Below are 21789 nucleotides of genomic sequence, written 5' to 3' on the forward strand. Positions count from 1 at the left end.
TAACAGAGAGGCATTGTATTAATTGAAAAAGGAGAGTAGTTAGGGATTCAATTTAATGTTTATTTGTTTGTTTTATAAAAGAGCCCTAGAAATGGTGATAATTCTAAGTTGAGGCTCAGTAGGAATTACAACGTGTTGTGGATGTAGTGCATAGAGAGAGATGTTTGTATGGCTGGATGAATCGTTCATGTACTTGAGACGGAATGAATTTGATCTTGAACTATGGGTATATTTGTACCACGCAACAACTTAAAGAAAAACTTTTCAAAGAATAATTGACAGAGAGGTGAAATCTCTCTAAGGTTGCTGTTCAGCTGAAGGAGAAACTTAGATTTGCTGTAACTTAGAACTATTAAATAGACACCAAGTAGTCAAGCAGGAAGTACATAAGGAATGGAAACGTTGTCAATTACACAGCTGCAAAATGAAGTGAGATGTCAGAACAGTATGTGTAATAAAGTTCAGATCTGTTACAACTTATAGCTTGTCAGAAGAAAGCAATTCCTTTGGAAGCAGCCTTAATTACCCACTGACTTGTAATTACAGATGTGTTAATTCCATTACTCATGTATTTTTATTGATAGATTAGTAGTATGAAGTATCCTACTTTCTTGTGTCAAGCAGTTAATGACCTGTAAATGAACTCTTAAATATGTCAGGGATTCGTGTTATTTAAGGCAATTATTTAGCAAAGCAATGATGCTTCCATTATGCAAATTACTGTCATTAAATTATAAATGTGGAACTATCTGATTTTATGTTTTGTCCAGGGTCCTCAAAATGACCTTTCAGTCCAGGTTCCTTTGATCTATAGTTAAGATGAAAACATTTTCCTCAGGAATGGCACTGAGAGTTGATAGATGTTTTCACTCTGTGGAATCCTGTCTCTTTGTGCAGTAATAGAGCTGTAGGAAGGGATATGACGACAATAATGATGAGGAGGAGGATCATGGTCTATAACTTTGGCTTGCTATATTTCACTGAATGGTAAATTGCTTAGATTTATGAATACAACAATTATATAAATTAGAATACCTATCCTAAATATTTTCAATCCTGCCACTTATTTTGAAACCCCCTTTATCAGAAGGATGTTTGTGATTTTATTCAGTATATATGTGGCCAAGTGACAGAGTACAATAAAGAATCCATTTCTAGGGCTGGAGAAGAGGCTTAATGTTTAAGAGAACTTGCTGTTCTTCTAGAGTACCTCAGGTTCACCTCCCAGTACTCTTGTCTTAGTTAGGGTTTCCATTGTTGTGAAGAGGTATCATGACCAAGGCAACTCTTATAAAAGGACACCATTTAATTGGGGCTAGCTTATAGGTTCAATCCATTATCACAGTGGGAAGCATGCCAGGGTCCAGGCAGGCATGGCACTGAAGAAGCTGAAAGTTCTACATCATGTTCCAAAGGCAAGCAGGAGAAGACGATATCCCACATGATTAGGTAGAGGGTCTCATTGCCCACCCCCACAGTGATACACTTCCTCTAACAAGGCTATACCTACTCCAACAAGGCTACACCTCCTAATATTCCCACTCCCATGGCCAAGCAAATTCCAACCACCACAACCTTCAAGCACACAAGTTTAATTCCAGTCCCAGAAGATCCCATCCCCTCTTTTGTCCTGCAAGGGCAACAGGTACACATACGGTTCACAGACATACACACAGGCAAAACACCCATATACATAAAATAAATTTAAAATGCATGGATATATCATATTAATACATATATATTATATATATCATATCGCATATACTATATAATATGTATTACATATGATACACATATGTAAATATACAATATATCTCATGTATAATACATATGTATGATATACATTACAATGTATACATATGTGTATATCATATATATAATAAAACAGAAAGATGACTGTTAGGAAAATATGGGGGAAGTAAGGGGACCACCATGAGACGGAGGCTTGCACAAGAGAATGTATCTATGGATGTCATATGAGCAACGTAGAATTATATATATGTGTGTAAAAATGTCATAATGAAAACAATTATATTATATAGTAATAGAAAATAATAATAAAAGAAAAATAACCCACATCTGGTAGTCATGGTGCAAGAAGCAGGCAAACTAATAACCACTGAAATGACTGTAGTGAAAAAGAGGAGCTGTTGTTGATACTGGGAGATTTATCAAGACTATCTAGTTTGGAGTTAGAATATGAAGGAATATTTTTGGACGAAACGAAAACACAGTCTTAGTCAACCGTAGTTGAAGAGAACTGGGGCTGGAGGAGAGAGCATGTATGAGGATGTGACAAACAGCCAGCTCTTCACACTAAGCGGACCATGCAGTCAGGTTTCTGAGTGGGGAAAATAAGGAGGGAGAGGAACATGGGTCAGATCTTCAATGGTTATGTGTAAGAAGTTTTTGAACGAGAGAACGAGGGAGCCTGAAGGTTTTTAGAAAAAGAACTCACAAAATCAGACTTAAATTTTAGAAGATCATTCTGGCTTGGGACTTGGGAGAAGCAGATGAATAAGAAGCTCTAGATGCCCATTGAGCTGGAATCATCCTAGAGCAGGAAGAGCCAATGTCAGCCATTCAGATGCTCCATCTAAGTAACATGAGATGTGAGCGAGCATCTGCAGAACAAGCCAATTACTCTTGTGTTGAGTCTGTTCCTGGCAGATGAAAGCGGATTCCGTCATGCCGAGCCATTTGGAGGGCATCTGTATGACTCAGTAAAAACTTAGCAAAGGAAGTTACAAACAAGTCGTAAGATAATCAGGCACACAGTCAACGTGCAGATGGCCATGAGAGTTGACTGAATGGTAGACTTGAACAAAGTCATCAGGGGTTGGTTGATTTCTAGAGCCATGAGGTGGGTGGTCAGGCCATTTCTTGGTTCACTGGTAAGTGGACAAAAGAGAAAAAATGATGACAAGCAGGGTCATTGGTTAGTTTCAAGTGTCCTTGAATTGTGAAATAAAGACACTTGCTTTGTAGTATTTGATCACGTTATTTTGAAGTTCAATGGAGATAGGGAGATTGCATATTTAGGAGTTGTCAGACTACAGAAATAAGTCAGAGGTATTCACTGTGGATCAGGTATTTAACTGGAATTTAAAGAAAAAGATGCCACCATCCTGGTCTATAAATTTTTAAGATATCCTTCAGATTATTGTGCAATGAGTGCAAGCACACACACACACAATCTAATGAATCTTGGAAATGCTAAGTCATACTAGGACATCTTAGTACTTATTAAACAAGCATTATACTTACTATACTAGCATTCTCACCCATCTCGGTGTTTATAAAGCTGTCTCATAGGTGAGTGGGAGCTTTATTCTTCAATGTCTCCATGTGGTGCAGAATATCACCCTCTGTTTCATGGCTGAACGTGCATTTACTGACTTTTACCCCATATATGCCACCCCCAGACCATGTTACTCTCAGTACTTTGAGTGCTCTACTATTTCTCTATTACAGATTTCCAACATTCCCTTTTGTCCTTTATTTCCTTTTAAGAAAACCCTTTATGAATAGCTACTGCTGGCATGCTTTCAAATTTCTGCTTTCCCAATGTCACTCATCCAAGGGATGACAACTTCTCATATTGCAATTACATTGAGGGAGAACGCCTTTCAACCTCCCTAGACTGAAATCCAATCTAGCTCACACAGCAGTGTTCCACATTTCCCTAACAGAGCTTTTGCAGCAATCAAATCTCTGTTCATTGATTCTTCCTACAAGTCCACTATAAATCTTACTTTGCTATATCATCTTTGATGTAAGCTTTGTCGACCTCCTCTCTTGTCAAGAACAAATGTAGTTTATTAGGAAAAGCTTAGTTGAGAGACGTGGAATGCTGAGAGAAGGCCACCTATCCATGTAGTTCATAGTTACATTGAAGGGAAAGTCACAACATCTATGTGAAACTATTTCTTGTTATAAACTCTCATATGAAATTAATTGTGCCTGATTAAAAAACATATTTCTGAGACCAAATCCCACAAATTTTAAGCTATTGATAGGTTTTAAATCTTTGAAAATGCCATGTCTTCTTAGGTGAATTACAAGTCACTTCTGTCTGAATCAAAGGACTAACATTTGGGAAGAGTAGCAGAGGCCAAACAATATTCAGCCAATTTTCAGTGACTGTAAAATAAACCATCCATGTAAAGTTTTTTTTTTTTTTAAATGAAGGTTTTAAGCAGACTAACCAGTGATTGTTCCAAGAGTAGGGCAGCTGAGAACAAGTGAAAATAAGTGAAGTGAGTCTAGAACAGAGAGCCACACCTGGGAAAAGCTCCCATGAAGAGCAAGAGTCTGTTGGGGGGGAAGGAAAGGTCCAGAGGTTATTCTGGGTTGTCAAATAAAAACACATTATCGAAAAGAAAATTGCGACATTGGAAACATGTGGATATGATCTGCAAAAAGGCAAAGGTGTCCTGATTCCAATCATCTAGGAATTTGTCAAAAGTCTCATGAATCTGGGCAGCTCAAAGGCTAGCGTGAATACCAGATTATGTATGAGAACTGTATAAGTACTTGCTCAAGTAAATAGACAACAGTACTCTATCACCACACCAACTTAAAAATTCAAACACCACTTGGAGTGAAGTTTTCTCCTCATTTAATGTAAACTCCCTTCAACGACGTTTGTAGGTTCACCCAAGACAGTTGCACCTTTACATCTATTTTCCCTGAGGCCTAATTCTCCTTTACTGCTGGTTTCAGTCCTGAGTTTTGGACAGGAAACTGTGTGCCCCGCTATCCTCGTGGGTCTTTTGTGCTGCTTTCCTTACTGCTCTGATGTACATAATCCACTCTGTCCCCAGCAGCACTGGTATTTGACTTTTCCATTCAGCATCCCAAACCCATTTTCATTTCACAAATATATTGAAGCCCACGAGCATCATGTAAAACCTAACCTGTTGAGTCTTTACACTGAATGCCAACATGCATATGGTATTCTTACCATTTCAAGAAGTAAGGAGACTAGCTGTAGGAAACAGAAGTTAGTTGCTTAAAAGTTTCTCAATCATAAATGTACTACAAGCAAAAAAGTTATTTTTATTGTGAGAATATAAATAGGTAGTCATACTATTACTGTCTACAAGGCCATATTTTATTTATAGACTTAATATCTTGCTCAGTTAATAAGGTAGTTTATAAAATGTGGTGGTTCAAAAGACTTATGCATCTGCCTCTACAGCACATACCCTAAAAAATCTTATAATTAAACTTGATGTCTCAACGCTTGTAATTGTAGCATTTAGGAGACTGGAGCAGAAGGATTGCTGTAAATTTTGGGCCAGTCCAAGTTACACGAGTCTTTGGCCAGATTAGTCCACATAGTAAAATTCTTTCTCACCCCCTTTCTGCCCTCTCCCAAATAATTTTACAATGACTAACACATCTAGAAAAAAATCATTCATCTGAAATGATCTGAAATATTGAATCCAGATACCATGAGCAGAAGCTTATAAAACATATACAAATATTTTTCAACCCCTTACATCTGAACCTCAAGTGGTTCAGAATCTGAAGCCATAGCGGCATCCTCATAGCCAGTTATATGCATTGCAACTATGTGGGGAGGGAATAATGGGAAAAGCTTTTTTTTTTCTCTTTTCCCCACTATTAAAAAATAATTTTAAAGCCACAATGGCAACATCATTTTTAGAGTTTGTTGAGACCATCCAATATGCAGTCCTTAGAAGAAAGATTTACCAACAGGGCCTCCCCGAGTCTGCAAAGCAGTGCCCACATAGACACTTGTTGAACAAATCCAGATTTATTGAAAGTAAACATTTACATTGGCTACAATGTTAGAACTATTACAAAGCTGGATAAAAGAGGCTGAGGGAGCAATAGAAAGCAAGTGCAATAAAAAGTGAATAGAGAAAATATTTGGCCTTAGTGATCTCTTGGCAGTATTTACATTATGTACATATTGTTAAATGGTTAGAAGAACTCTAAGGCACCAAAGGCTAAATAGCAGGTTGCAATACTATTCTGTGCACAAAAGTCAAGAAATCTCTTGTAAAGAAGGTTGTCAAAGAAACATAGGCATACCTTAATGTTTACATAAAGGAGTGGCTGCAGTTTTAAAACTCTCAAATGATACATTAAATATTGGGCAGATTTGAAGAAACTGTTTTAGAACATTAAATGACATTGACTATGTAAATACGTACTATTTATTTTTATTTATTTATTTTTATTTATTTATTTATTTTTTGCTTGCTGGAAATTGGGTAATGTAATCTATTCCTCACGACAGCTTTTTCACACTCATGGATATGTTTTGTCTAAAAGCTACTTGAGATACTTTTGACTGACAAAAAAGTCTATATTTCATGGTGTGTACAAAGTCCCCAAGAAAAATTTACTGGGTAATATTATACATAAAATCCATAGATGAGCTGACAAAAATTTCTTAGGCAATAGTTGCCAACATTATTTGAATATTCAGTTTGTCATCCTAGCACAGCAACTGGGGTTGTTTTGTTTTGCTCTTTAAACTCTTTAACCCTTTAGTGTGCGTAACTGTGATTGGACATGAAAGTGGCCCATGTAGAAAATGAACCTAACAGTGAACTAATTAACTTCTAATTATGCCACTTAAATCCTTTGCAATAACTCCTTAACTATGTCATTAATTGCTGTGACTAAGATGCCTAGGCTACTGCCGTTGGGAAGGAGCCGGCAATGTCTGTGTCTAGTATGGTCTCAACTGTTGATTGATTTGACGACTTCAGTCTGTAAAATTGTATTTGTTCCTTACTCTGGAAACCAATTTGCTTTGATAAGCAGCCACTCTTTAGTGCTGAGGTAGTGTTAGAACAAAGAATTCAGCAGGCCAATAGGATAGTATGTTTCTTTAATGTGCTTCAAATGTCACCATGATATCTCTATTCATTTGGATGAGAGATGATCCAAGATTGAGTGGCCCTTCGTGATATTAAATTACTGTGTGATGAAAGTTGTGGATGAGTTTGTCTTGAATGCTCTCTGAAACTTGCATGTCCTGAAACAAGTTATGATTAATGAAACGTTTACCAATTTGGCAAGCATTGGTAAAAGTCTCAAGGGATATTAAAGATTATAGACTTCCATATTTAATGCTCACTTTTAATCAGTAGAGGAGTGGAAACGGAGTGGCTACTATGCCATATTCTTAAAATTTCCAAGGAGGAACAATCATCTCAGCTTGGGTTCATCTCTTATTTCTACAGTGTTTCACAGCAATTCTAACGATATGGCACTTGTAAAATTCAAGTTTAAATAAAAAACCTTCAAACGCAACATCTGACTGAGAATAACGACCAGCCTAGCATACTCCTGGTCACATCAAAGTGCTTCACTGTGACATAATCTGTGGTACTTCATTATTTATATCTCATTACATTTTTCTCTGCTTCAATTTCCAGTCATTTCATCTCTATTTTGTAGCAAAAGAGGAAGAATGTTTCCTAATGAAATGTTCCATAAAAATTAGCAACATAAGAAAGAATGGACCCTACTCTATATGACGGATGAGGTTTGCTTTGTGGGCAGTACTGAGTAGCAACGACACAGAGCTAACATTACTGTTAGAAAAGACAATGGATAGATTTCCAACGATAATTAAACTGCAATACCATCTAAAATTTCTAGAGTCATCAAGTAAAATCACCCTAATAGGGCAACTGGGTCATAGGATGATAGTTGTTTCTGAATTTTTTAGAGACCTTGAGTTTTAGAAGTAGGGTGTTCACCTACTAACGGTATCCGTAGAAATTACGTCCTTTAGAAATATAAGCATTTTCATTAATGTATCATAAGAGTTCCAATTTCAAAAGTTCAATAAAAGTTTTCCTCCTTTTAGAATATTTGCTTATAAAAGTTCTGATGCAACTGTGGGAAACTAATTCTGGGAAGGTAATACAACTCGATGATCATTTTAAGATAACTCATTTAATTATCATAAAATGCCCATTGCTGTGTTGTATTAAATGGGTATTAAACGACCAATTACTTTTCTACTTGAGTAGGCAAATTTTCTTGTACTCTTAAATTGGCAGTAGAAGTTCTTGATGTCAGTTTTCCCTCTTCTTAATTATCTCCCTTGAATGCAAGTACAGGTCATCCTTCTGGTTCATATTCTAGTACAGCATACTAACTACTAAATGAAACCATAATTGGTCAGGGAGTTTCAATTAAGCTAGGAGGCATTCTACAGACTTTTCGGAGGTTCCTCACTGGTGACTTGATAGGAGGATCCTAAGACAAGCACCCATTTTAAATTTAGGAATTACATCTTTATATTATTATCCCATGTACAACATCCCATAAAATCACTTCCTTTTTTTGTTGCCTAGAAAATATCTCAAAATATTGTTGCAATGACTTAGGATGTCTGGTAGAAAGAAGTAAATGATATTCTCATGCCACACAAGTCTTCAAATCACTGATCACTGAAAGCTCAATAGAGGATCTAATATGCTGATATTACTCCCTAGATCAGAGGGACAAGTCACAACAAATCAATGCTCCTCCTCCTCTTGTATCCTAACCTCTTCAATTCTGTTTTTTTTTTTTTTCCCCATAAGTGGTGGCATTTCAATTACTTATAGTATAAGGAAAACAAATGACCAGTAAAATCATCCTAAACTGCAACCCCTGACAACAAGCATGAGCCGCCTCTCGCCTTTTATGCCAACGGGAATAACGAGGAAAGTCATTACACCACAACTGCAAATGATGACACGCTTGTAGTTTTTTCTGTTTACACAAAATCAGATAGGAGCCTTGATTCAGGGTCTAAATAGAGTGGCAGACTCACTAATTAAACTGCTTCCATGAATGGTCTGATTCCAAAGGTATCGTTCATATAGCAAAATAAACAATGTCAGTTAAAACTTGAAAGGCCTATGAATCTAAGAAACAAAGGAACAGAAAGGACTGGATGAGCGCATGACTCTCGATGAAGAAGTGCTGAAAGGGAGGTGAGTTTTCTCTGTCAGCTTGTGTTCTTTTAATGTAAAAGAAGCTTCAAAGTTTACGTTCTTTCTCAATATGAAAAAAATAATCAGAGGTAGCAGATGGAAAATATAAAAATACAGGTATGGTACAAGTAAACTCCACTGGAAGAAATAAGAAATGCGCACTTTCTGTTACTTCTGTGGTCCTTTTTAAAAATCAACCAAGTATTTAAATACAGATTTGAGCCACCAGGGACATTACTTTTCCCCTAGTTGACTTTCAGGTAACATTTTAAATTAGTTATATTAACCAGTGAGAAATTTCATCAAACTATCGGGGAAAAAAATGAGTGTATAAGTATTTTTTTGTATATGTAAATGAACTATAGTAAATTTGGCTCATTTCGCAGTTTATGTCCATATTTACTGCCTATTGATTGTGATTTTCTGTTCACTAAATGACAGAATGAAGAAGCTATCCATCTCTGTTGTCAAAATACATGCAGCATGAACATGCACACATGTGCTCAGTCGCACATCCTGAAACATGGCATCTACAGATGGGTGTGCTCCATGCCTTCTGGCACGGCACTGCCTCTGGACCTAACTGCCGTTTTATAAGAAAAGACATGAGAATAGGAATACCCCTCCTATGGCATTCAAATGTTGGTGTGACTCAGACTGACTGAGCACACTGCCACGTGCAGACATTGTCCTTATTGCAGGCTGTCTGGCAGATTTAGAAGCCATTATAAAACGACTTCAATTCTACTTCAGTACTCTAAAATAGCAGTATATGATACCAAATGTCCAATTAAAGGATTTCATATAAAAATATCAGCACAAAACTGTTTTTTCAATCTGTTTATTGTGTACGCAACCCAAACTTCAGTTTAAGTGCTGTTTAATGTTTATTTACTAGATTCCATAACCCTACAATCGGTAAATCTTATACCATTTTAGGCATTTAATGAAATATTTAGAAATACTAAGAAAAAAAAAATCAGTATTCAAAGGGTTAATTTTGTTTATAATAACAATAAATTATTTTGTCATCTTCTTCAGTTCAAAATCCAGCTTTGAACCCGAGGAAGGCTTTCAGATCCTGTTACGTGGTCTTCCTTTAACCAGTCGCAGTCTGATTACCAATCACACGGAGTATCTCTTTGTGAATACCTCCTTCTTGTGTGTTGATATTGGCATCTCCCACCTGGCCATCTTCATAGCTACAACAGAAAGCAGAAACAGGATCTATGGACAAAGACGGCACTGTTTAAATGGCTTCAAAATCCCATTTGATTCCTAAAGGTCATACAAGGGCACTAAAGACACAAGGCAATTTGGTTTTAGTTGCATCTTGTAATGTGTGTTAAAGGTGAAACTTGGTAGGTATCATTTGTTCTTTTCTGCCAGACCTTCACTTATTCCCTTCTGTCCATTTCGATGTTAAGTGCTTCATCTCCCATAAAGCACTGCCAGACTGGTAGGGACACCCACAATGCAAGCATCTCTCCCACCGGCTGCTGTGACATCAACTGCAAAAGAATCTAGCACCTACACCTTCATGCCCCTTGTATTCTGGACGTCTTCAGTCCACTCATGTCTCAGCTGCCCCCTCCCTCACCTGCACTGGCTTCAGGGTCTACCCTGGCTTCCTCACCATGGCCACTTTCTAACTACTGTGTTGCATAATCAGCACTCCAGCATTCCGTATCAACCAGAGGCCTGTTCTCTTTGTCTGTAATACATTTTTGTTTATGCTGGCACTTCACATAAGACTGCAAACCAGCTAAGTTCAGCCTAGCAGTTAAAAAAGAGAAAAAAAAAAAAAAGTGAAGATGTGATTCTAAAGGACAGCAATTGCTAAGTGCTTGAGAAAGAAATAATTACATTTTAGATAATTCATTTCCTCAAATAAGCTGACTTAGGCAATAAGGACTTCCAAAGAACACATTTTCAAACTTGAGATGATAATATTCAGAGTGAAATAGGTGATGAATTAATTTTATGACATAAAAATGGCTTTAAGAAAGACGACGTAGAGAAGTGGTAATTACTTCAAAATAGATAAGCAGAGGCATAAGCACAGCGTCTCCGAGATGAGTGAAGGCTTCTTCTGTCTTTTCCTTGCCATACTGACATTCTCTTGAGATAGCATGAGGTGGGAAAAGAAAGCACTCTCACGCAGAAATGGGAACTTAGCTCCTTACATAATACACTGCTTACACACAGAGGGATAATTCCACTTGCATCTAGTCCAGGTTCCAAGAGTGGAGCTGGCCCAGAATATTGATAAACTTGTTTGACGCTTACCATACAATTTTCCTAGTTTACATACAACTTGCTCTGTTTCTTCCACCTCAGTGCTATAATATTACTGTAAGATGGGACCTCATTAAAATGCCTAGCGCATAGTCCAAGCACTAATATTTTCTCAGGAAATCAAACAGTAAATGTCACATTAAAAATCAGAACATACATGGGTTGGAGAGATGGCTAAGCAGCAAGTCCTGCTCTTGCGGACTCAGGCTTGGTCTCCAGTATCTATAGCAAGTGGTTCACGGCAACCTGCATATAACTTCACTCCTAGGACATCTGACAACCCTTGGGGGGGCAACTGCATGCATATGGTACATATAAGCTCAAGTAAGCACATACATATATACACATATAAAGCAATAAATCAAAGCATTCCTTTACAATAAGAGTGAAAAAATGTTGAGTTGTTCAAACTACATCAGAAGTTTGGGGCAGGTTGTGTATAGTTATTCTTTATTGTGCAAGCAAAATATATGATCTTATATTTAAGAAAAGGAAGGGGGTTCACAGGAGGTGGAGGAGACCAGGAGTTAGAATACAACTGAATGCACTGTTAGAATGCAAGGGTTAGAACGCATTATGCATATGTATGAAATGCTATATTGAAATGTTATGCTAATAGAAACCCTAAGAAAAAGCCAGCCTGACTTGATTTTTGTATAAACACAGATGGCAAGTCCATGTTTCTTAAAAGAAGGCAGGCAGCTTCCCATACTACCATACCACAGGTATATGACTGTGGTTTTCTAGGACAGACTAACTCTCCAGGACTGGGAAGGGAAGAGGAGGAGGCTGGGAGAGAGATGAAGAGACAGAGAAGAACACACTGCCCTGAGAGAGACCAGGGTGCCAGGTCTTTGTGATTTCCAACTTCAGATTACCACCTCGGTACAACTTTAAAGCACTCCGTTCGGGTGGATTCACTCTCTGTGACAGTTCTGGTACACTCTCCGATCTGGACTTTCAATGAGTAGGGCATGCTTAGCCTAACTGGCATGCAGCTGATATGCTATTTTCTCTGCTCTGTGCAATGTGAAATTGATCGGTGATGGGATTTTTATGTAAAAATCGTTGTAATTTGCCAACTTTGGCTCAACCTTGTACATTTTCCCTCCTGACCTTAATGTTCTACTTAAGTCTCAAAAAAGCCTCCTGGGCCTCATGGTTGATGTGCTCAGGATACATTATATCCTATGAGTAAAATACATAACATATAGCTCACCACTATATTACTTCTCTCTCTCTCTCTCTCTCTCTCTCTCTCTCTCTCTCTCTCTCTCTCTCTCTGTGTGTGTGTGTGTGTGTCTGTCTGTCTGTATGTCTCTTTCTCTGTTACTGTCTTTCTCAGCTACACTGCTTCATCCCTTTGCTGCCTTTCCCTCTTCTTCCTCAGTCTCCAGGCTGAACCATTTCCCTTTCTCCTGGATATATGCGAACACCCTCACCCCTTTCAGCATCTCCCAGGTTTTAATTTTCACTTGAATGCTCATTCCTAGAATATGTATCTCCACATTTCCAATCCTCACATCTTCTTCTGATACAGTTTTCCACAGGTATCACCAATGAAATATATCTGAGACATTAAAGTCACATATACTCTTTCCATTAACATGGATCCCTCGGGATTTTGTAGATGCCTCCATACAGGATGCACTCACAGCTCCCGCATAAGCCATCTTTGATACTACCAATTCATAAAGAGAACTGCATGAGGGGAGGAAACAGAGCTATTCAAAATACTTCAGGGGCGAGGCAGGGGCAAAGCAGCCTAGAAGTACAGAGACAGTGTACAAAACTAAAGGTGACTTCAGATGTCACTTTTGATGAGGAAGCCAGAGAAGGGCTTGAGCTCGCCTTGAGAAACAGGCACTGGGAATGCAGCTATGGGTCTGAGCGTCTGCTCAGCATGCAAGGTCTGAGAGCTTCAAAAGCAGAACCATGTTTCTTCTTTTTTCTTGTCTTAAATTTCTACGTATGAGGCTGGGCATGGTGGTGCACGCCTTTACTCCCAGCACTTGGGAGGAAGAGGTGGGCATATCTTGGAAATCCAGGCCAGCCTGGTGGACAAACTGAGTTCCAGAACAGGCAAAGCTACACAGAGAAACCTTGCCTCAAAACACCAAACTAGATCACCACCACCACCACCACAACCACCATCAACAACAACACAAACCCAAAAATAAAAATAAAAATTCTGCATATCAAACCTATTTTATCGGTGTAAAAATCCTAGCAGTTAGTAAATCTGTCATGGCACAGCAACAAAATTTCATTGAGAGCAATGAAATTAAAAGCAAGAAGAACTTTTTAAATGAATTCTGTGGGAGACAGTGATAGTGCTACAGGAATGGAGGTGTTTATAGGAGAAAACAGCAAAAACAAAGATTATACCTAGGAGCAGGTAAATATAATGAAGTGAAGGACACTGAAAATCACAGCTTAGAATAGACAAAAGGCATTGAGATGCTGCAAAGGCATTTTAAATAATGGATCCTTCTTAGTATGCGTTGAGTTTTTTTAAAGGTATTATTAAGACATTTGAGAACAAATGGTTACTGAACAGTTAAAATGCAGCTGTCAGTCACGCACTCCTACCTGACAAACACCATGGACACAAATACAAATGGACCCACACAGTCAGTGACTACAAAGAGGTTGGGCTAGGGAGAAGGACATGCAGGAAAATGGAAAATGCAACGACAGAAATATGCCTTGGGCATTACCCAGTTTGCACTGAGCTGATGCACCGAGATGCTAATGGAAGGAGGGAAGCAAGATGGAAGAATTGGATAAGGAGTGAAAATTAGACACACGTGTGTGAGAGATGTTACAAAGAGATTTTAAATGATGGCTTTCACTTGGAATACATTAATTCCTTAAGGTTATTGTAAAAATAGCTTTACTTTTTCAAAGGTATTGTTGGGATCTTTGAGAGCAAGTAGTCAAAGATCAGTTAAAATGCAGGTCTTCATTCTCTCCTACCCGATCAATGGCATGTATACAAAGACAAATGGAGAGAGACAGAGCAGAGGACAAAATCTCTGCTTCACTGAGAAAGAACAGAACCTCAGTCGTGAAAATCTTGGCACAACAAGTGAAGTTTGGTATCCGAGGCAGGAAGCCAGAAGCAATGGCGGGGCTAAGAAGCTACGTACCAGACCTCTACCCGCATGGAATATAAGCACTGCAGAGAACAGATCGGTCTGTGAAGCACTGAAGACTCTCAAGGGTAAGAGGCAGCTGCCATGTACTGTGAGGAGGTGACAGAGCAGCTTAGTGCTAGGAAGGGGATCTTGCTTGGGAACAAACTGGGTTCACTTAGAGATCAGAGATCAAGCAGCCCAATCAGTATTTATGTTCACACAGGCAAAGGTGAGGTTCTGGCGTCTAATTGTATAAGCACATTGCTTCCTATCAAAGTCTACAGTTGAACAGTGTCCACCTTTTATAAACGCATCACTAAAGATGACACTGATTTTACCTGATGGTCATTATATATTTCCTATCTTATACATTATTATTATATCAGACTAAAAGTTTTTAAACTAAAAAAAAAAAAAAAAACTAAGTAAAAACCATATATAGTCCCTATACTTGGGAAGGTGAGGCAGGAGGATTATGGCTGAGTTCAAAAGCATCATGGTAGTGAGACTATCGTTCACAACGCCAAAATTTAGAACAAGTTACTGACCATTGGGTAAAATCAAATACAGAGAGCTGCATGTAGGTAGGGCAGAGAAAGAGAAGGGAAGGAAATTTTACTCCAAGGGATTTTAATCAGTCTAAAGGCTAATGGATTCAATTTTAAGTCTAAGCTCTGCCATGTACCACAGGAGAGCCAAGACACCATAGTCTTCTTGACCCATTTTCAAGAAAATTTTATCATGAGGAGATATTTGAACTGGACCGAAGGCAAACTGGACCGAAGCGGAATTCCTGAAAAGGACGTAAGACTAAGAGCTGCTTGGCCCAAGGACCTGACATATTTGGCCCCATCTTCTGCAGACAAATGTTTTATGTGATCCTACCTGATGCTACACTTGAGATCTTGCTAATGAACTTGCTTGTTAATCTCATCCTCATTGACTTACTCTTTCCTAGTTGCTACACTCATAAGGGAGGCACAGCCCTGTGGTTGTGTCTTTTATGAAGGACGAGACTAAAAGCTGTAATTAGAATGTACAATAATGGACTGAATGAATTTTCTCCGTGGTGTGTTCTGAAATTATCAGTCTTACCTAATGAGTTCCATCTACTGAGGTGAAAAAAAAAATGACATCTCATTGTGTTTACAAAGCAATGAAAATTACCTTAATAAAGATTTCTCCTGTGAATCATTTTGAAAGCATCTGGGCACACTGATTTTCATCAGGCAGCTTTGCTTCTCTGTTCACTACTGTGTAGAACAGGAGTCCTTTCCTCCTATAATTAATCATCTACAAGTGTTTTATGTATCATTTTTGAAAATATAAAAAGGTCACATTGAGAACTGAGCTACTTCTGCATGTAAGGCTGTCTGTTCTGTTCAATCAATCTGAATTTTTGTAAGCTACAAAAGAACAGACTACAGGAAAAGATCCTGGAGTTATCCTTTTATCAACCTCTCAAGCTTACTAGATAGGTAAGGTAATTCTGTAATTGAAGCTTAGTCAAGAAAAATGAGAATGTTTTATGAGCTTTGTACTAGAGAACTACATCGGCTTAATTGCCAAATAATCTTGTAGTGTAATGTATACTGACAGCTTTCCTAGTACCGCACAGGCCCTGAGTCCTTCTCGCTGTTATTCGTCCCTCCTAGGCTGACCTGTATAGACTTCAGTCATGAGCTCCACTGGCCTCCGCTTAGAGTAGAGTTTGGTCAAGTAGGGGTCCTGCCAAAGGACCTCTTCCTGACTCAGCCATCTGGACCTGAGGATGTAGAACAATCCTACTGCTATTATATCCAAAAAGCTACTCTAGATGTGCTGAGGCCCCACAGCTACACCTTTGCAAATCATCTAATTGTGGGTAATAAAAGTATCAATGTTCTTTGTGAGCCATCTGCTTGCTGTTGACTCTAAGTGATGCAGGTAGGCATACTGTTCTCATTTTGTTGATGAAGCTTAGGGAGGTTATACAACTTGGTGATTGTTCTTCCTAATTTCTGTGGAGTTTAAACTCAAAACTCCCTGATAAAACCAGGAGTTCTAGCTGCTATACCCATTTCCTGTGAAACCTGGAGCCAGTGAATAAATGCCATAAGAAAATCAGTTTCCATAGAATCTCTCCTCGTGGACAAGCTGCCCACATGCTCTTGGATCCAAACATGAAACACATGGGTCCTGTGGATCTATAATGGATTGTAGCAATTTTAATGCCATCGCATTGACATACTTACAAAAGAACCCAGATCACTTTTCAATTTGTTTTCAGATACTCCATAAACTATAAACCAACAACTCAGTTCATTCTTAAAAATCCTTTCTGTGCCTAGGTCTGGAAAGAGTTGTGGCCAGGCAGGGGAAGTGGGACTACAGATGCAAAGATGGAGTGAAGACTCAGGCTGGCTGACTGCATCCGTGGATTTGGAATGAAGACAATGATTTTCTATTCACGTGCCAACAAATACACAGGCCAACATGCAATATCTTGCCAGCCTATATACAATGAAATGTACATTCATTTTTATAGAACATTTTCATTATTGTATTCTCTGTCCATGATTCTAGAAACTTTCATTATTAAAGCATATATAGAAGGTGTTCCTTTAGTTCTTATAGATTAACAGCAAGTAACCATTACAAACTTCAATAAGCATACTGAGATGTATCAATCGTTAGACTCATGAGACGTTCTATTATTTGTTTGTTATATTTGGCAGCTAAATTGAACAAACAATACTGCAGTCAGTCTTTCATTTGTAGAAAACCCAGTAACGTACAAATCTGAGCATGTAGACTTACACAAAAAAGAATCTTGTACAGACATGATCCGTGTTTGGGACAACCCATATCTCGCCATGTTTGTGCAGGTCAGGTGACGTGATCACTGAAAGTGGAAGACATAATTAAAGACCTATTTCATTCGAAAGGAACGGGAATCCAATTAAGTAACTATCGTCCGTCTCTCTGAAATCTGTCCAAAGGAACATATAATGAATACCTAACCACATAAGCTATCAATAAATGTAAATGAAATCAACCAAAGTCCACTTGGCCAGTAAGGAAATCATTTGACTACCAGCAGAAATAAATGGGTCCTGAAAGCACAGACAGCAACTCACTGTCACACATAACAGTCAGGAGTGGAACACTTGAGACATACACTAAAGGGTAAGGAAAGTCTTAATTCAGAAAGAAAAGATGACTTGAAGTCCGTCAGACATTAGAGCAAGAACAAAAAAAAAGCCTATGGTCTTCCAAACTACCGCTCAATCTTTCTGCATGGAGCTCAGAAAGAAACACCTTCCCTGAAGTGATGGAAAGTCCTATCATGTTTTCTTCTTGGTGCATGGCTCGTTCAAGGTTTTCATTATCTTACACAGTCAAGCAACAACTTGAGGAGGAAGTATCACAAGAACAAATAAGAATTACACTATCTGAAAGCTGAGTTATGTTTGGAAAATCTGCCAGGAATAATACTGCCCTGTCTGAACCCACGCCAGTTCTGCACTTTGGTTTTAGCCTCTAAGATCTCACGTATGTTCATTTCCCACAGTGCCCTCTGAGACGGTCTTATGGAACAATACTCCACTATTTCATCATGAGCTCTCTGTAAACACACTTCAGCTCTGAAATACAAAGGTAGGATATAAGACTCAGACACTCACCTTCACATAAGGCTATGCATTTCAAGTTACGGCTTTGCAGGAACTGGGATTGCTGTCCTTTTTTCTGAGACTAAATCATAAAACAATTGAAAACTTACAGTTAAAATTTAAAATTGGGCACTCTGGTAAGCATCAACAACAAGAGCTTGTCATTAATAAGCATGGACCAATAAGATGGTCGTGGAGAGTTATCTACCACCATCTATGCATTCTTTTAACCTCCAGCTGTTTTTGTTGCATCGTTTAATGTATTTAGATGATCTCTGTCGAGTCCTTCATAAGGCCACTGACCTGAAGCAATGTTAAGACAGAGTTCAGTAGTCTCATAACACATAAGTAGAATTCAAAGTTAGTTTTACCGGTGAGGCTGACAAATGTATATCAAGGCAAACAATGAAGTTTGCATGATGTTTTCAAACATTAGAATCAACCGCTGTAGATAATACAACCAGCCAGCCAAACTGACCCACATTTACAACAACATTTACTGGAGCCACGGAGGTTTCAAAGCACTCCCTCCGGGCTTACTTTCAGATTTTAGATGAGCAGTGCTTATTCTTCATCAGATGGGTCTCCGTTTCCTGACTACATTCTTACACTCTCACGAGAGCATGAGATTTCGCTATATTTCCAGTGCTATACTCAAAGGCGATCCTTCTCAGAAGGATTCATGAGCATGCCATGTAGCACTTGTTCCAGTATTAACTTCTCTATAATATTAAACAGCCCTTTCTGTGAGCTATTGTTCTTCCTCATCTAATAGTCCTCTGACTTAAGCATGTTTATACTTTGTTTTGTCAAGAGGACGGGAGAAATAATCTAGTTTTATTCACCAGAGACTAGACTCTGGTAGTACAGTGAGACACCAGAATGTGTGTGTGTGTTTTCATGAATGTATATTAATTATTACCTACAAGCAATGAGGTTTTTGCACGTAGAGTGAGTTTGACTCCCTTATGAGTAATGACCACTTAAAGTATATTTTGAGGGCTTAATAATCCTCAGTATTTATTGATATCCGGCTGTGTAATGAAACTGCAGTTCACCCCTGACTTGTGAGTGACTACAGCACCTGTGATGCATTGCTGCTTTTACTACTGGAAGCTGGCTCGTCCTTGGTTGACACCTTCTGCTTCTTGTTCATCCCTGAAAAACATCAGCACAGTAGGAACTCAGAGACACGGCTGACTGAAGCAAACAAAAGTACAATCGATGTATGTCAAAACCTGTACTGTATGCTGAAGTCTAATCACACTGTGCCAGATGCAGACATGACAGGCTCACGAGGCAACAGCTGCTTGTACCCCAGTCCTCGGAGCTGATGTTCTGAAGGTATGAGATACCCCAGAAGGATTGTAAAATAGGAATCTCTCTGTTTGTTCTTGGCATTGAAAATAGGGACAGAAAATTATTTTGTATACACTATAACTAGAGTACTTACAGAAGTTGATTTTAAAATGTTTAGTGAATTACAATTAAATTCCATCCGTATTGTCTGTTGAGTACTATGATAAGATACAGAGTGGAAAATTCAGACAGGAGAAAAGAGAGAGTTCAACATGGTGTTGTAAACTGCTAATATACACTCACTTCTGTGTCTGTGTAGAAATTACTATCTTTCTAACTCAAAAAACTATATATTCTTTTATCTGTGCTCAATCATAAATTTTAGCTTTTGCTCTATTGAGGTCATGATATAATGTTCTGCTGTGAAGTATTTTAGAAAAAGAGAACCAATGCATATTTCATTATAAACTATGCAAAAACTAAATTTATGAGAATGTTCGACATACTACCACACCAGAAACTGAGAAATTCTTGAACGTCAATGAGTATCTTGGTGGAAGGAGCAGAGCTGCTCAGAAATTTGCAAAGGAAGTTTTTCTAACCTTTTCTAAGCCAGGCATTCTCTGGAAGTGTCATGGGTGGGTAGGAACAGACTTGATATGTAGAATGGGGTGGGGGGAGGTGAAGTATTGCCTGCAGGGCTGGTCTAGGCTCTATATCTTCAGACCTCAAAACTAACCACAACTTCATCTCTCTCTGGGGACTTTACACCCCTACCCCCTGCCCCAACCTGGGCTATAAACAGAACTCAAGGTCTCTATCACCCAAGTCCTTGAGTCCTCCTTTTAGAAATATGTCAAGGGCCCTTCAGATTCTGATGAAAGCTGTAGACTCCCTTCTAGATAAGTGCACATGCAGAGACAAAATTTTGCATCCATTCAGTCTGTACCTAGTCTTCTCCCAACTGTTTCTACAATCCCATTTAAGCACTCTATGCACTAGCGTAAGAAGTAGAAATCAAAAAATTTTGATTTTTTGTTGTCATTTTGGCTATCTATGTTGCTGATGTACTATTTAGCTAAACAGTATTTAGTTTTAAATCTGATTTTAGTTATTTCCCATTGCCTATCTCAATACTATTTTGTCCATCTGACACTTATCTTTAGTGCTATGTTGATATCTCAGAATAACAGTATTTCCTTTTTTAGTAATTTATTTATTCACTTTTCATTCAAATATCAGCCTGCCTCCTCCTAGCACCCCCCTTAGAGATTCTCCTCCAGATCCTCCCCCTCCCCCTCCCCTTCTCCTCTGAGATGGAGGAGAGCCCTTCCTGTATCAGCTCTTTCACCACCACCCCGATACCCCTACACATTAAGTCACTGCAGGGCTGGTGCCATCCTATACCACTGAGGTCAAACAAGGCAGCCCAGTTAGGGAAATGGGGTCCACAAACATAACCCCTCACCCCACCCCCATGTATAACAGTATTTCATACTTGCTCTGTTACAATGTAATAGATAATATAGATAGATAGATAGATAGATAGATAGATAGATAGGTAGATGATAGATAGATAGATAGATAGATAGATAGATAGATAGATAGATGATAGATAGATAGATAGATAGATAGATAGATAGATAGATAGATATCAGATAGACATCAGATATACATAAATCTCACATGGCTTGAGAAACAAGATCAGAAAAGCCACACAAAAGGTGTCTGATGGATCAGCCATATCTAGGCAACTGGGTGTAATCTAATTCATTCCCACTCACCAGGTGTCTGGCATGGGGTCAGGCTTTCTTAAGACAACCAGAACAACCCATCTCCCAGTTGAGTGCTACACAGTGGATGCTCTGAGAAACTGAAAAACTACATGATAGCTGATTCACTAGATTCACTGATAGGAAGATTCTAGGGACAGAATGAAGGGCTGTTTCCCCTTCTATGTAAGTCAACTTGCCAAGCAATAGTAGTCAGGTGGAAACATAACATCATACTTAACTTTGTCTAATTACAACTCTTCATTATATATTTATAGTTCCCATCTTTTGCTATCTGAAATTGTACGTTTTCTTTCCATCGGCCTTTTATTGTCTTTTTGATAACTGATATTTCTAAGTCTATGTTTAAGAACTCAATTTATGTCACCACTAAAAAGTAACTCATTGTGGTTGAATTTGCACAGACCTTGACTAATGAACAGACAGACGGGCCAGGCTAATGGTCTCTTAGCTAACAGACTTCTCTAAGTATCATTTCCTGCAGTTCGGGAATACTGAGATTTAGCATTCAGGAACCACGTGTAAAACATTCCCTGGAAACGTGCATTGTGATCATGTCAGACAGACACTCTTTCTCTCTCTCTCTCTCTCTCTCTCTCTCTCTCTCTCTCTCTCTCTCTCTCTC

General features: G+C 38.5%; 1 protein-coding gene across 2 annotated transcripts in view; it reads right to left on the reverse strand.

The window, feature by feature from the left end:
- Window positions 1-9808: 9808 nt before the first annotated feature.
- The window catches only part of Parp8 (poly(ADP-ribose) polymerase family member 8), a 176479-nt gene continuing 164498 nt past the window's right edge, over window positions 9809-21789 (reverse strand). For both annotated transcript variants that reach the window (XM_021180032.2, XM_029468348.1), the window contains 4 exons: window positions 19157-19230; window positions 18085-18154; window positions 17219-17303; window positions 9809-10183 (listed from right to left, as the gene is read on the reverse strand). In XM_021180032.2, the coding sequence (XP_021035691.1) occupies window positions 10081-10183; window positions 17219-17303; window positions 18085-18154; window positions 19157-19230 (332 nt within the window). In that variant the 3' untranslated portion in view covers window positions 9809-10080. The remainder of the gene's footprint in view (window positions 10184-17218; window positions 17304-18084; window positions 18155-19156; window positions 19231-21789) is intronic.

This window comes from Mus caroli, chromosome 13, assembly GCF_900094665.2.
Source record: "Mus caroli chromosome 13, CAROLI_EIJ_v1.1, whole genome shotgun sequence".
Taxonomy (NCBI): Eukaryota; Metazoa; Chordata; class Mammalia; order Rodentia; family Muridae; genus Mus; species Mus caroli.